This window comes from Tachypleus tridentatus, chromosome 6, assembly GCF_004210375.1.
Source record: "Tachypleus tridentatus isolate NWPU-2018 chromosome 6, ASM421037v1, whole genome shotgun sequence".
NCBI lineage: Eukaryota > Metazoa > Arthropoda > Merostomata > Xiphosura > Limulidae > Tachypleus > Tachypleus tridentatus.
Genome location: NC_134830.1, coordinates 27727114 through 27743550, shown reverse-complemented (window position 1 = coordinate 27743550; position 16437 = coordinate 27727114). Strand labels below are relative to the sequence as shown.

The following is a 16437-nucleotide window of genomic DNA, read 5'->3' as shown; positions in this document are numbered from 1 at the left end:
AAAGTTGAGCTTTATATTCGTTGTTAGCCAGGGACATCCACAGGATATATTACAGAGAGAAGGAAGATGACAAAATTATATCAAAGCTATAACTAGGGAAAATTAATTTTTTTTTAATTTTATGTTTTCTTTTAAATTTCGTTTGAATAATCCGGGAGACAAAAGTCCCTTACGGACACCCGTGTTGTTAGCTGTTTCCTAATAAGTTTTTCAAACAAATATACAATGTTAATATACATTCTCATTTGGACACTTCTTATTCATATTCTGACCAGCATGACCAAGTGGATAGGGAACTTGACCCGCAATCTGAGGGTCACGGGTTCGAAGCATCGTCCAACCAAACATGCTCGCCCTTTATCCGTAGGAGAGTCACAAAGTCACAATACAGAAAGTGGGTGGTGATGACCGCTTGCCTTCACTCTAGTCTTTCACTGCTAAATTAGAGACGGCAAGCGCAGATGACATTCGTGTTGCTTTGCAAGAAATTCTTAATAAACCAGTTCATATATACTCAATTATCGAAACTTAATTTTCTTTGATATTAAGTAACATATAAATTGTCGTAGCAACTCTTGTTCAAATTTAAATGAGAACACCTAATTGGTTTCTTGCATTATTCAAAAATTTTATCTTTCCTCCAATTATGTTCGACGTGACATCGATTTCTACATCTTTGAGCTCATGTAGTATTTGTTTCTGCCATGATATTTTTAATTTTATAAAACAATGGATAAAAATAATTAAATTGAAATCTAAAGCCTCGAAGACATCACTTCCTTCATTTTCCAACACATTTTGAACCAAGTTTACAAAAACAAATCGACATCCTGTCGTATAAAAAACTGGTTACAACTTACGTGTCTTTGTAAAATAATGTTATATGATCATGCAAGGCTTTTTTTTTACAAATAAAAATAAATAAAACTTTTCTTTATCTATATTCTTCAAACTGATCATAGACAATTTTTATACAATTTTCATTTATATTGGTAAGAAACACAAGTTGAGATGAGTGCACAAGCTGACAGTTATTGGCTTACCTTGCACAAGTTGACAGTTATTGGCTTACCTTAAAACTCATTATCAGTGACGCAGTCTTGTTGAAAGCCGTCTCTGTGTGACCTATCATGTAATCCCATCCGGTAAAAAGTTTCCACGTGAATGTACATTCCTCGTCTTTTTCGGAAAGTTTGCTCATCCGGGAATTTTCTGCCATTCTGGAAGTAACGTTGTACCCATAAAGTAAACAATAAGTGACAGAAAGTAACGTGTGATTAAATAAAAATGTTTTTTTTTTTTATAATTCTATTCGTAAAACAACGTAAAAACATAGTCGATATTACTTGTACAGAAACAATCATTAAAATATTATGTAGGAAGACTTGTGATGCTTGACTTGTTATCTAGAACAATCATTACAAAGAACTTTTTCCTATCTTAATGCACCCTAGTGGCACAGTAGTATGTTTGCGGATTCACATCGAGTTTCGAAACTTGTAATGGGCAGAACACAGATAGCCCGTTGTGTTGCTTTGTGCTTAATTCCAATCAACCAATCAGCCAATCCTAGATTTACATTCTTGTGGAGACTGCGCTGATAATTCGTTGTGTAGTTTTGCTCATAATACAAATAAATACACGAACCAGTTTTCAGAAATGATTACTAAATTCTAACAGATTTTTACATAATATTACACTTACAGCAAATCAAAATGTTCTGTAACGTTCAACCTTTCGTTAACGTAAAAAACATTTACATTTCAGTTGTTAAAAATATGTTTTTGTTTTGGAATTTCGCGCAAAGCTACACGAGAGTTATCTGCGTTAGCAGTCCCTCATTCAGCAATGTAAGACAAGAAAGAAGGCGGCTAGTCATTACCATCCACCGCCAACTCTTGGGCTACTTTTTTACCAACAGATAATGAGATTGACTGTCACATTATTACGCCCCCACAGCTGAAAGGACGAGCATGTTTGTCGTGACGGGAATTCGAACCCGCGGTCCTCAGATTAGGAGTCGAACGCCTTAACTCACCTGGTCATGCCGGGCGAATGTTGAAAATATACTTAAAATGATATTTTGAGATATGTATTTTTAAAATGATATATATATATGCATGATTTTCGCTATATGTTTGTTTTATCTCAATTACTTATGTGACCAGAGTTATGTAATATTTTGTATCTTTTACGTTATTCAAATTTTAATATCCAAACTCAGTTTTAAAGTAGTTTTGGTTTTTCTGCATTGCTTAGATTCAGTTACTAGCCATTGACAGTAAGGAACTCGTTAAATGACAAAATGTGTTCTTCTTGAAAATAAATAAGTTGTTTATTTTAAAAAAGGGAGGTAAAAATTTGGCTTAGTTATTAGCATGCTGGACTGTGAAGCGGTGGTTCTGTGGTTCCAACTCACATTAGTTACCTTGGACCATAAATGCGTTAAAGCGAAATCCCACTATTCTGTCTTCTAAGAGTAGCCCTAAAGCAGTCGGTAAGTGGTGTTAACTAGTTGCTTTCCCCTACTGTCTCTTCCCCCAGTGGCTCAGCATTTAGTTCGAAGTGCTCTGACGCTAAAATAGCGTTTCGATACCTATACTAGGCAGAGCGTAGACAGCTCGTTATATAGATTTGCGCTTAACAAGAATTATCAACATCTGCTTAGTCTATTACTTCAAAACTAGGGACATCTAGTGCAGATTGAAATGGTGTAGGTTCAAATTCCCCTCCCATTACACATGCTCGTCCTTTCAGCCATGGGGGTAGTTATAATGTGACAGTTAATCCAGTAAAAGAGTAACCCAAGAGTTGGCGGTGAGTGATGATGATTAGCTGCCTTCTCTCTCGTCTTTCTTTGCTAACTTACGGACAGCTAGTGCAGATAGCCCTTGTGTAGCTTTGCGCGCAATTCAAAACAAAACAAACGCTCTCACGTAGCTTTCTACGAAATCCAACAAGAGCAACAAAGAATTATCAAGCAATAGAAAGAATTAGTCATATTCTATTAGAAGATATTTTCTTGAATTGAAATTATTTATATTAATTTGGTAACTATATTATAGTTACTATAATGATGACTTATTTATCTCCACTCAGTAATCATTTTAACTTTTTGTTTATATTTGGTATATGATCGATATTTAGTCTAGTCTTGCTTCATTTGTGGATATTTACAGCAAAACACGACATTATGCGAAAATTAGGAGTTCGATTCCCCTCGGTGGACTCAGCAGATGTGGCTTTGCTATAAGAAAACGCTCACTCATGGACATTAAGGGCACACTTCTGACTGTGTCCAAATACCCTCTATAGTAAGGTACCATTAATATACCAAATTTCTGAGTTTTACCTCCTTCCTATATTGTTTGTCACCAAGAGAACTCAGGAGGTGGATCAGCTGTGCCCTTCTGTATATGTTATTGACACTTCTCTTCAAAGTTTGACTGCTGAACATTTCACAGTTCATTTTACTATAAACGACTGGAGTTAGAAATTTGCTGAATACTCAAGAGCAACAAGGCAAACATACACAGTAATAAGCCAGGCTTGACCTCTTCTACAAGAAAACGGTCTGGAATTTATCAGCATGTGTATTCTACAGTGTTTAGGACAAGAATCCCCCAGAGTAATAAGATTGTATTTTGAATCTGTGAAAACGTTTATTACAGTATATGTGTTGGAGCAGATACAATAAACATTGCAAGTGTTCGAACACTGGTCATTTTCTGAGATGTTTGGAGTTTAGCGGTATACGGTATAAACATATAAACATAATTGCCCTATTCATAGAGTACAAGAACAAAACAAAAGATATTGCTCTTAATCTGGTTTGTTGTTTTTTTTATTTCGCGTAAAGCTACTCGAGGGCTATCTGCGCTAGCCGTCCTTAATTTAGCAGTGTTAGACTAGAGGGAAGGCAGCTAGTCATCACCATCCACCGCCAACTCTTGGACTACTCTTTTACCAATGAATAGTGGGATTGACCGTCACATTATAACGCCCCCACGGCTGAAAGGGCGAGCATGTTTGGTGCGACGGGGATTCGAACCCGCGACCTTCGGATTACGAGTCGAACGGCTTAACACGCTTGGCCTTGCCGGGCCATCTTAATCTGGAATATCGAGATGCCCGTTAATCGAGGTTCTACTATATCTTCTTGCCAATAGATTAGTATTTACAAGTTGACACCGTAAAAACACTACACAGAGTAACCGTAATTTACAATTCGGAATAACTAATCAAGTATAGCCTCTACAAAATATTTGTATTGTTAAAGATGTTTTAAACGGATTTTTACGAGAACAGTTTTTATTAGCATATCTTTAATGAACTGGTTTTCGGCATTATTGTTTTGACAATTAATGTTGATTTTTGTTTTTTAAATGATAATGAAATTTTGTATTAAGCTGACTTCGTACACCTGACTTGCTGTTGTAAATAAATTTATATTGGATATTCATATTAAGCAGAAAGAAACATAGTGGGCTACTTGTTTTGTGCCCACTACTGGTATCGAAACCCAGTTTCTAGCGTTATGAGCTCACAGACATACATATATTCTACATGATTTAAAGACAATAAACAGTTCATTTGTACGTACCTTCTAAGAATCGCAAAAAAGCTAAAAATATACACAGCTAGAGATGTGAGAAAATAAGCTAATGGTAGACGATAGCCTTCTTCGGTCATTTCTCTGTTGCTGTAGTAACCATAGAACAATGGCGAATATTTCAGGTAGCCCTAGAGACATATAGCATAAATAAATACAGTAACAGACGAGAAAATCAGCATTAAACAACTGATTATACAGTATTATAGAATACATGTTACACGCAGAATAATATTAAAAATTTGTAAAATGACAGCATGCGAAAATGACAACTTAGATATTCAAACTCCCCATTAATGAATTCTTTAACAAATCGTGTATAAAGCGTGAAATTGAAAATACACAGTGAAACGAATATACATATACATATACCGCTGTTTCATTTAGAACTGTTTCATATGGTTTAATGTCTAGCTATTACTTCGAGAGAAAAAAATTAAATTGTCTTCGTGGTTCCTTTAGCAACAACTGTGCCAACAGCATTTAATCACTTGTTTTCTATAAAATGTTGCCCCGCCCTCTATAAATATGTATATTGTAGAAATAAAATCATAAATATAATTATTTTTAAAGCAAATTGTAGTGGTAAATTATGAGTAACAACTGCAAACAAATGACGTTCTTCGGCACAGTAATAAGTATAATTATTTAATGTAATTTACAGCCAACTAGTTTCTGTAGACGTGTTACCGTCATCAATATAATAATGACTGCTATTTCATTTTAATTTACCTCAAAATCCCAAATCGCCTTCAGATTTAGAGCACTATCTTGTTCTTCACTTTCAATTTCTTTCCTCATCCCTGTAGAATCCTCTTGACCTCTCAAAACCTTTCACAAATTATAATAAATTTAAATGCACAAAGGTCATTACGTAGTGTATCGTATAAAACATCTCACAAATAGGTCATGTTGAGCTTGTAGCATGTCAGTGTAATAACTACTTGTGAATTGCTTTTAAAACACAACACCAACATTGCCTCATAAATTGTCACATAAAATACGTTAAAATATGATTGTTTACCAATGTTTTGTTTTTGTTTGGTTTGTTTTTAATTTCGCGCAAAGCTACACTAGGGATATCTGCGCTAGCCGTCCCTAATTTAGCAACTCTTGGGCTACTCTTTTACCAACGAATAGTGGGATTGACCATCACATTATAACGCTCCCACGGCTGAAAGGGCGAGAATATGTGGTATGACGAGGATTCGAACTCACAACTCTTAGATTACGAGTCGATTGCCTTAACCACCTGGCCATGCCGGGTATTTTACGAATGTAAAACTTTTTGCGCTCGAATAAAGTAGTAATCACAGTAGTTTCGTTTCAAACGACCTCAATTCAGTCAATTTGCTTTGATGAGTGTACTAAGTTGTCCACACTTGTCTTATGTACAAATCTGCCGAATTCGTTGGAAATTATCTGGAGAATTTTTCTCACATGCTTCTCTTCCATGTTTTGTCGACATTTACCGTGACTTTCCGATGATTACATTAATGTTTTTAAAGCGAAACAAACTTAGTTCTTTTACTAACCGTATCGAAACTACTTCTTTGGTGTATTCATTTTTGCTTGATTCGTTTTCCAATCGAACTTTGTTTCTCGGTGTTCACACTGTTCTCTAAACGAACCGAACTGAAATGAATGCGAAAAACAAAAATGAACAATCCAGTGTGAACAAGCCCTAAACTAACTACGGTTTCTTTCAATAAAAACAACTAAAAACTGCGGCTATATTAATGCTCAGAACAAGGTCTACTGGATGTTTCAACTTTTTATGTGACAAATCAAAATAAATAATAATTTTTATGAAACACCAACGTATCGTAAAACAAATACAATATTCCAAAAAATGAAACATTTGTAATTACTGCGGTAAACAATTTGCTTAAAAAACGTTAAAAACAACAACACAGGAGTGCCATTGATTTTAATTTACGAAAACCCAATTATTTACATACTGTATTGCCTGGATTGTACACGTACATTGACGATCATATGTTATATGTATCTCACTATGGTTGGTATGGGTATTAACCCTTTTACTAATAAAGCAGAGAACAAAGTTTTGACCTTCTTAGGTCATTCTCAGGTGAACAAAGAGATAGTTTGCAACTGACCGTTGCCAAGGCAGGCATAAGTCTTAGGGAGGAGAATGTAAACGGATACGAGATTGTAGGGGGCGTTGCAATTAGATGATAGGTTATTAATTATATACATCCTTGTGCAAATTAGTTGAAACAAATGGTCATTTTACAATATTTTCAGCATGGTGGCCGGTGTAGGATCACTGGACCTGCTGATTTCCTTTAATAGTCATTTTGTCACACAGACGGCATCATTAGGTGTGTTTTGCAGTACGGTCGATCTATTTTTGGGATATATGACGAAATTTTGAGGAATATTACGTCATTCGAAATTGCGTTAGAAGGGCAAGGAGACCAGTCAAAAAACAACTTACCAACTCAATGAAGAAAAAACGGTATCAATGGGGTCTGAAATACAAGAACTGGACACAAGAACAAAGGAGAAAGGTGTTATTCAGTGACGAGACTCATTTCTTCATACAGGGTCAAAGAAGTCTGCATGTTCACAGATCTCCAAATGAGAAACTTCGAGAATCTTACATCAATCAGTTCGTAAAACATTCCTTGAAGAAAATGTTTTGGGCCTTTTTCAGCTACTATGGCATCGGAGGCTTACATATCGTAGAAGGTGTGATGTGAGGATCACAGTACATCAGTTTTGCAGAGAACAGTCGTTCCAGAATTGAAAAAGAGATTTCCAGATGGATCTGGCAATTTTCAGCAAGATTTGGCTCTGTGCCACACATCGAAACTTGAAGAATTTCACAATTACAACGCGAATAAAGGTGCTGGACTGGCCTGGAAACTCTCTGGACTTAAATCCTATTGAAAATCTTTGGGCGATTTGTAAAGAAAGACTTCAGGGAAAAGCCTGTACTACGAAAGATAAGCTAATTGAGGCCATAATTGAGGTGTGATACCGCAATTCAAAAATTAGTAAAGATTGCAGTCAACTCGTGGACTTGATGCCAAAGCGGATTGATGATCTTATGAAAAATAAAGGAAGGAGGTCATATCATGTATTAATTTGTGAGTAATTTTTGGATTCTCAGAAATTAAACGCAAAAAAATCGAAAAAATCGTAATTTTTCGGTTATCGTCAGGTTCACAAAGAAAGAAAGAGGTAACTGACCGATAGCTGACCACATGTTTGAAGGGGTTGTGTAATTGAGTGTAGGAAGGTAGAGGGCGTGCTTAGATGTTGATTATATTTATTAATATAGGTATAAAGTTGTTCCTTTATATTGGTTTATTTTCAGCTTGAGTTGTTGTATAAGTAAGGCTTCTTTAATTTTGCATTTGTTTGTTTGTTTCTTTATTTAGTATTTGGATGTTTTCTAAAATTATGTTGTGTTTATTTGATTTGCAGTGTTCTTAAACGTGTGAATGCTTTTTGTTTTCTTTCAATCTAGTTTCCATTTTTCTGCATGTTTCTCCAATATAGAAGTCTTGGCAGTTATTGCATTTTATTTTATAAACAAAATTGGTGTTGTGTTTGTCAGTGTAGTTGTTTACACAGTATGGACTTTAGTTACATGTTTATACGATCAACTAGTTTGTTTTAATTACTGAAAACACTCCTATGTTTTTGAACCCGCGACCCTCAAATTGCAAATCGAATGCATTAACCTCCTGGCCATGCCGGACCTGCCCCCTCCCATGATAAGGTAACTTATTACTTAAATAACGTTCGTACCTTTGTTATCTTGCTAAAAAGCTCAATATGTTTTTCGAACCGCACTATAATTTACTATGTATATCTGGTACCGAGCTAAATGTGACTTAATGGTTACTTTGGGTACCAAGTTATAGAAAGTTGGTGGTTTTTAATTAGAACCAAGTCTTGACAACGTAATGCTGCTACCATTTTAAAATAAAATAATACTTGCCTCAGGTACCATCAGAAAGCAGCACACAAAAGTGGTGATAAAAAAATTAATCCAAAACACCCAACGAAGAAACGTAAAATAAGACGCTACCACGGATCCAAAATGACCTGAAAGAAAACACGAATAATTTTACCATTACAGGACATACGTTTTACTACAGTAAATTACAACATATATTTTAGTACTTTATACCAGTATTACCTTTCGTAATTCAATATAAACGATTATTAGTATTTACGTATGGCGTTTGTTTTGTACCGATATTTGGTGTCGAAAGTTACACGACTTTCAGCTGTTTCACGTGTCTCAAGAGTCATAGCTTAAATGTTACTTTATTTGTGTAACGTAAATTCGTAGATAGAAGACATTTTAAGACTTGAAACATACAACTTTATAACACCTGGTTTGTTTGTTGTTTTTTTCACTGGACGCAGAAAGTTTCGCTTTAAAGCGTCTTTAGTAGCTTTCCATTGAAACACAAACCGTAACAGTTACGGTTTATGTTTTAGCAGTTCGTTCCTGAAGAAGCTGTAAAGCGAAACGTTAAGTGTCTAAGTAAAAAACAGAGTTGGTCTTATAAGGTTGTTTAACTCTAATATTAAAATCACAACTGAAAATTATACTCTCGCACAGCATCGGGCTAAAGATGTTAGATTTAACACTATGTTGGCCTTTTATTTATTACTGTTAGGGTTAAACCTGCCACTACTTTGTAACTTTTATTGTATATAAATAAGAGATAAAATAGTAATTTCTTACTCATAGTATAAATAATTTAAAGTATAACATCATTATATGTTCAAATCTATCTCAAGGTTTACGGATCGCAAACCAATGAATTTTCCAAAGGCGTTAACACTGATTACATTCTACGTTAAACAACGCAGCTGTAACATGATATATGCCATAGCTAGGAAGTACATATAGAAACAAAACAAAAACATTTCTGTGTAAGGTAGTTTGTTTGTTTGTTGAATTTCACGCAAAGCTACCTGAGGGCTATCTGTGGTAACCCTCCCTAATTTAAAAGTGACATATTGTTGAACACCACCTACCGCGATCTCTTGTTTGCCAACGAAATTTGGATTGATTGTCACATTATATCATTCCGATGGCTAAAAGTGGTGATCACGTTTGGTGATGGAATTCGAACCTCCAATCAGTAAAGTACTAGTCTAGTGCCAGGCCCTCTTCGTGAGATAGATGTGTTTTGTAATTATCTAATACGCATGATCAACTTTCACGGGGACAAAAGTTAATAAAACATCACCAAAGTAACTGGTAGTTAATAATGTAGGCTCCAACCTTCCTTAACAGGAGACACAGAAGACATACGATGGTGAAGAAACTCTAAATTTAGATTAATGAACAGCATCAGGTTGAGAGGACAAAGACATTTCAAGGGGACCTGATCCCTTCTCATCTCTTTCAACAACACCAACTCTGGTGATTAATACTTGTAAAATGACAAAAAACTTCAAATATAACATCACAAAATTGAGTACATCACGTAGAGCCAGTTTTGTGATATTTTCCAGTATCGCCACCTATATGTAACTTGGCTAAAGCGATATGCCATAAATATCAAACAGTATTATACGATGTGATGACATATTTAAACTGTAAGACCAATCTTCAACTCACATTACAAGATTTTTGAATAAACATAAACACTTTTAAATTTCCAACCTTTAAAACACATATTTTAAATGTTTTGTTCCTTATAAATGCTGTAAGTTCCCGTTAAAATGTACTAGAACATTATCTTTAAAATCTGAAAGAGGTTTGAAGTTACACAAAGTTAAACTGCATTCAGAGAATGTAATTGAATTAAAACTGTAATTTGCTGATTAAAGTAATCCTTTCAATAACTAAGCAATCTGTTGAAATATTGAAAAGTCATTGTTGTTTGTAATTAACAACAAAACTACACAAAGAGCTGTTCGTGCTCTGCCTACCACAGGTATCCAATCCCAGTATTTAGCAATATATGTCCACAGGAATACTGCTGCGCCACTGGAGGGTTATTGAAAAGCTAATTTATCACAAAGTGTGAACAACTGGTAGTTCAAGCTAAAAATCTCCCCACTAACAATAATTTTAATCAACTGTTGGTAATATTCCAGAAGAACTAATCAGTATTTAGAATTACAAGTACACATTTGCTCGAACATTATTCTAAGCATCGTTGTTTGACGCCTTGTGAATTATTTCTTGCAGGCCTAGTATAGCCTTATGGATAGACTCTTGACTTTCGATCTGTGGATCGTGAGATCGAATCCTATCATCAAATATGCTTGCTCTTTCAGCTGGATGGGTGTTGCAGTGTATCGATCTATCCCAGGATTCGATTAGATTAGCCAAAGATATAGCGGTTGATGGTGTTGACTAGTTGTTTTAGTTCTAGTATATCGCTTCTACATTACAGACGAGTACCACTGATAGTCTTCAGGTAGCTTTGAGCGAAATACAATACAATAAATAAACAACTATTTCTTATGGTCTTACTTTCAATTCTTTTGATTCTCATTTCCCAAGGAGTGAGGGTGACAACAAGATTAGCCAATACCCTTTTGAACCTCTGGAACCACTGTAAATCAAAGAAGGCACATTTACAATGTTCCTTAGTTTAGTCTTCTTACGAAGTAACCTCGATTTAATAATGTGCTTCGAGACTATCGAGTTTTTAAACAATTTTTCTAGCCTATTTATGCACTGAACTATTTGTTGTTCTATTGATATAGTTAAAATGGTTTCTCTAATGAAACATGAGTTAAATAAACGTATCATTAGTACTGCATTCAATTCCATTAGCTACTGAGTTCACCATATATTTTGGCCAGATCTTTACAAAGGGTGTTATAACAGATTTTTATGCAATATCTGAACTCACCCGAAAATGAATATTATAAAAATAAGTCGATAATTTGAGGATTACTATACGGTTTAAGAATAATTTATTACTTATAATATTTTTTATATCTTTTGATAACAACTTGTTGGTCTTACCTGCTTCTACTTAATATATTAATTCAATATTCTGTGATAAATGTTAGTCATTTAACTTATTATTGGAAAAAAAAATCCAACAACAAATATTAAGCCTTTCATTAACAGAATAATCATTACAGGATCTCTCACAAATAATGATTTGGGCGAGTAAAACCATAAATTAAAACAAAAAAAAAAAACGTACCACAAATATAAGAATACTCTGCTTTGAATAAATCATAAAAGTGAGGGCTGAATGCACTAAAATCAAACTTTAAAATAAATATTAAATTCAAGTTTATTAACATTTTTATTATGATTCATCTGAAGAGCATTCATTAAAAATTTCTTATATTTGAAAGTTTGTTTTTAATTAAGAGTTTTGTGTTCCCATATGAATATATTATCAAGTATTACATTTATTATTACTATTATTATATAAACAGAAAAACAGATAAATACAATTTATTTATGCACGTTTTTATTACCTTGTTCATTAAAAGTTTGTACTTAGCCAAGATGTCTTTCGATCGCTTGCTGTGAGCAAGTTCGCCCTCATGTTTATTGACGTAGGATTTTGCACGTCTGGAAAGGAACAATACTAATATTAATGTGGTAAGTTTTGAAATATCAAATATTCTGTTTTATATTTAAGATGAAACATTATCAAGTTTTCGTCGTATCGAACGTCGTTCGTCGATCAGTAGCTTTCCTGTTTTAATATTTAACGGAAAATCACGAGTGTGGGCGAATCATTTTACCTTCTCCAGCCAACGTACAGAGTCGTAACTCTAAATTAATAAGTGAGCAAATAAGTAGATGTAACAAAAACGTGAAAAAAACTGTAAACATAAGATCTCATAACTGCAGATTTACGAACTTTATTTATTATTTAAAAATCCATTTATTGTTGTTATTGTAGATCTACATAAAGAGCTATTTTAGTTCTCTCTCCACCTCGGAGATTAGAACATCATGTTATATTTATTCACTTTAATATATTATCATAATTTTAAGAGTGAGTGAGATATAAGTTACTGATATCCAGGTAATTATTGGTTATAGCTAGATGATTCATTTTAATAGACTATAATGTTAATATTGAAAGAGATATACGTTACTGATATTCAGGTATTATTACTTAGCTTCAATAATATCACAGAATGTTCATACTTATTACTCTGTATCTACTGTTTACAAACTCTTAATCTGGCCTTCTTCAACTTAGTTATTCTGACAGTTTTGTGTATTGCATTAAATACGTTCTTAAAGTTTTGACAAGTACACGAAAACGTCGTGTTGGGTATGAACTTCTGTTTTTTTAATCAAAGTTTTGTTTGGGATTTCGCGCAAAGCTACACGAGGGCTATCTGCGCTAGCCGTCTCTAATTTAGCAGTGTAAGACAAGAGGGAAGGCTGCTAGTCATCACCACCCACCGCCAACTCTTGAGCTACTCTTTTACCAACGAATAGTGGTATTGACCGTAACATTATAACACCTCCACGGCTGAAAGGGCGAGCATGTTTGGTGTGACAGGGATTCGAACCAGCGACCCTCGAATTACGAGTCGAGTGCCTTAACCCACCTGGCCATGCCGGACCTTATCAAGGTAATGATATACAGACAGTTTTAAATACACTGTGAAAAGTACAAATTTTGATACATTATTGTACAAACAGAACAAGAGTTTCATGATATCTTACGCTTATGTTACGTTCAGCCTCACAGATGATCGGATTTATTCTTCTATATAAGTATATATGACTGATTAGCGTTGGATGGAAGTATATATAGGATAATATTACGCTTTTTCACAATTAGCACTATATTTATTTATTGGCTTGCACGCCTTCAACAAGACCAATTAAATTCTATGTCACGCACGTGATTAACTTAACTATCGGTTAAAATATTTATTTCAAACTGAAATATCTATCGTCTTGCACATAACCTTGAGAAAACGCCTAGTTATATTATCTGTTCAATTTTAAAATGTTCTTTCACTGGTATACGTTACTGTCTATGTTCTGTATTCATAATATGAACGGAAGTCCAAGGTTAGATTGGCGTAGAGACAGCTGGGATCCCTCGCTCAAAGTTGATGGAGGTAAACAAAGATGCTTGCAGTACCTTTTCAATATTTGTATAAATATAACCACCTAAGTATGGTTTATAGAATTCATATAATATTCAACGAACAAAGTATTCAAGTTAATTTCTGTACAGTTGTCAACCTTACAGGAAACTTCTAAATTGGATATCTATTTTACTGTTGTTATTCTCATTTCCAAGTAAGAATACAGAAGACAAAATGAATGTAAACAGAAAACAAAATAAATAAAATCTTATTTATATTCAAAATGTAGAGGATGTCCCATAGTTAAGAAGTTATAAGATATGTATTTCAAAATATAGAAACTCACATCTAAGGTACCTCGTGTAAATCAGCTGCGCTTGTTTTGATAATTCATGTCATATTTTTAGCCAATGACGAAGAGCTTTGTTTTGGGATGCATCTTACCGTAATATTTTGTATTTCTTCTTCATTCTCCAGGGCTGATTTTTGATGGACTCAATGACGTATTTGTACAACCTCATATTTTCTAGTATCTCTTCTTCTGTTGCGTCAGCGTCGTCAATGGAAATTACTGTCTCGCTAAAGACAAAACAAAACACGATCAGAATTGTCTACAAAAGAAGGATAAAGTAGCTATTATTTTCAAGAGTTTCTAAGAAGTTCATAGAAAAGATAAAATGACAGATAAAAATATTTACAGAAGTAATCAATGTCCATAACAAAACAAAGGAATTTTCAATGTATTATTAAATGCTTCAACCTTTTTCTATTTACGTTTCCGTTAAAGTGTCCCATAGGCTGTTGGCGCTCTGTCCGTTACGGCTATTGAACCCCAATGTTAGCGTTATAAGACCTCAAGTTACCATGTATGATGGACGAATTCTAACAACAGAAGTATGTTGAGTATAGCACGTTCATGGAGAGCATCCAATAGGTTATTATCAGGGTAAAAATATTGATTCAGTTTTAAACTTAAATCGTTTCTGAATTTAACTAGTTTCTGTTACGTCATAAACTTTTCTAATAAGAAAAACCTTTCAATAAACGGAGACTGTAAATTAAGAAATCGACAAATACTTTTCCAGTTTTGTTGTCTAGACATTTAATTTTATACTTTCAATACATCCCAGCCCTGCATAGCCAAGTGGTTAAAGCACTTGACTCGTAATCGGAGAGTCGAGGATTCGAATCCACGTCGCACTAAACATGCTCGCTCTTTTAACCGTGGGGGCGTTATAAGTGGCGATCAATCCCACTATTCATTGATAGAAGAGTAGCCAAAGAATTGGCGGTGGGTGATGATGACTAGCTGCCTTCCCCATAGTCTTACACTGCAAAATTAGGGACTGATAGCGCTGATAGCCCTCGTGTAGCTTTGCGCGAAATTCAAAACTTTTTGTTCCCAGCGACATGACGTAAAAGCCATTATTAGAGCGTAGTGTTACCAAACACACACTGGCTTTTCTAACTGATTTTTACGAATAATTATTCTATGAATTATTTTAATTTTGTTTAGCTCACAAAGGAATTTATCGACATTTGACTGCTTCGACTGCATTTTTCTGTCTGTGTTGGCCAAACTTGATTTCGCAAAATTTATTTATTTCAGTTAGCTATGAAACGTCAGGTTAGGGTATGCCATGGTGTGGGGTTGGTAATACTTGTTCCGTAACTTCTGATGGGCTATACGCCAGAATCTAATAAACAGTAGTTCACTGATACATTTGAAGCAACAAAGAGTTCTACTAGAAAATGTCCTCTATATGTCTATGACTGTTATAAAACTATACTTTGAATGCTTACGGACTGGTAAGAGAACTGAAATACCAACATTAAGACTACCGAATACATTATTGCTGCTAATAATACATGTTAAACTCTGTTAATGATGTTAATTTTCAAAACTCTATCACCACTCTAGCGAAAACATAAGAAACAAAAACCTGGGAGTTACCGAACCGCCTAGCGTATTAGTGCTGTACCAGTGACCGCATCGAAACCAGCATTTATAGATACATTTATATATGCACGGCGGTAAAGAGGAAGTGAACGATGGTCAATGACGTGCGTGCTAATGACTTTGGACACTCTTTAACTAAAAGTTTCTTTTTTGGTGTTTCTGCACGGAAACAATGGCGTTACTGTATACACATAATTTCTAATTGATGATATGGGTGGACAGAATCTTTGTACTTCTCCGTTAATTATTTACGTTTAACTGATATATTTTAAGCTGTATACCACGAGATTCTTTGGAACGTTAATTTTGCGTGCGGTATTAGGGGCGTCTACAAAGACAGCTTACTATATATCTAGTCTTAGCAACATGAACGACAAGGGCCTTTAGAATATTCACTCAGTTGTTGAACAGAGCCGGAACGTTATTCTAGAAGTATCTATAAAACCGAACGCCGTTCCGACAGTGAACTGGCCGTACGAAACAGCGAGAACATGTTTTATTTGTATTTGCCATATCCACAGATACGCACCTGATACTTTTATAAGCACATCACTATTTCGGATTATCCGAGTGTTTAGTTATGCACTAATAGCCTACGGGCTAATATTTCATCAGCTATAAGGAGTTTTTTTCGAACTTCGCGCAAAACTACTCAAGGGCTATCTGCGCTAGCCGTCCCTAATTTAGCAGTGTAAGACTAGAGGGAAGGCAGCTAGTCATCACCACCCACCGCCAACTCTTGGGCTACTTTTTTACCAACAAATAGTGGGATTGACCGTAACATTATAACGCCCCCACGACTGAAAGAGCGAGCATGTTT

At 34.8% G+C, this 16437-nt stretch overlaps 1 protein-coding gene across 1 annotated transcript in view; it reads right to left on the bottom strand.

Annotated features, from left to right (window-relative positions):
* LOC143251570 (transmembrane channel-like protein 3) overlaps positions 1-16437 on the bottom strand; it is an 81038-nt gene that overhangs the window by 42340 nt on the left and 22261 nt on the right. The window contains exons 3-9 of the mRNA XM_076502842.1: positions 14102-14236; positions 12068-12164; positions 11097-11178; positions 8589-8695; positions 5345-5443; positions 4604-4743; positions 1073-1220 (exon numbers count right to left, since the gene is read on the bottom strand). Coding sequence (XP_076358957.1) covers positions 1073-1220; positions 4604-4743; positions 5345-5443; positions 8589-8695; positions 11097-11178; positions 12068-12164; positions 14102-14236 — 808 coding nt within the window. The remainder of the gene's footprint in view (positions 1-1072; positions 1221-4603; positions 4744-5344; positions 5444-8588; positions 8696-11096; positions 11179-12067; positions 12165-14101; positions 14237-16437) is intronic.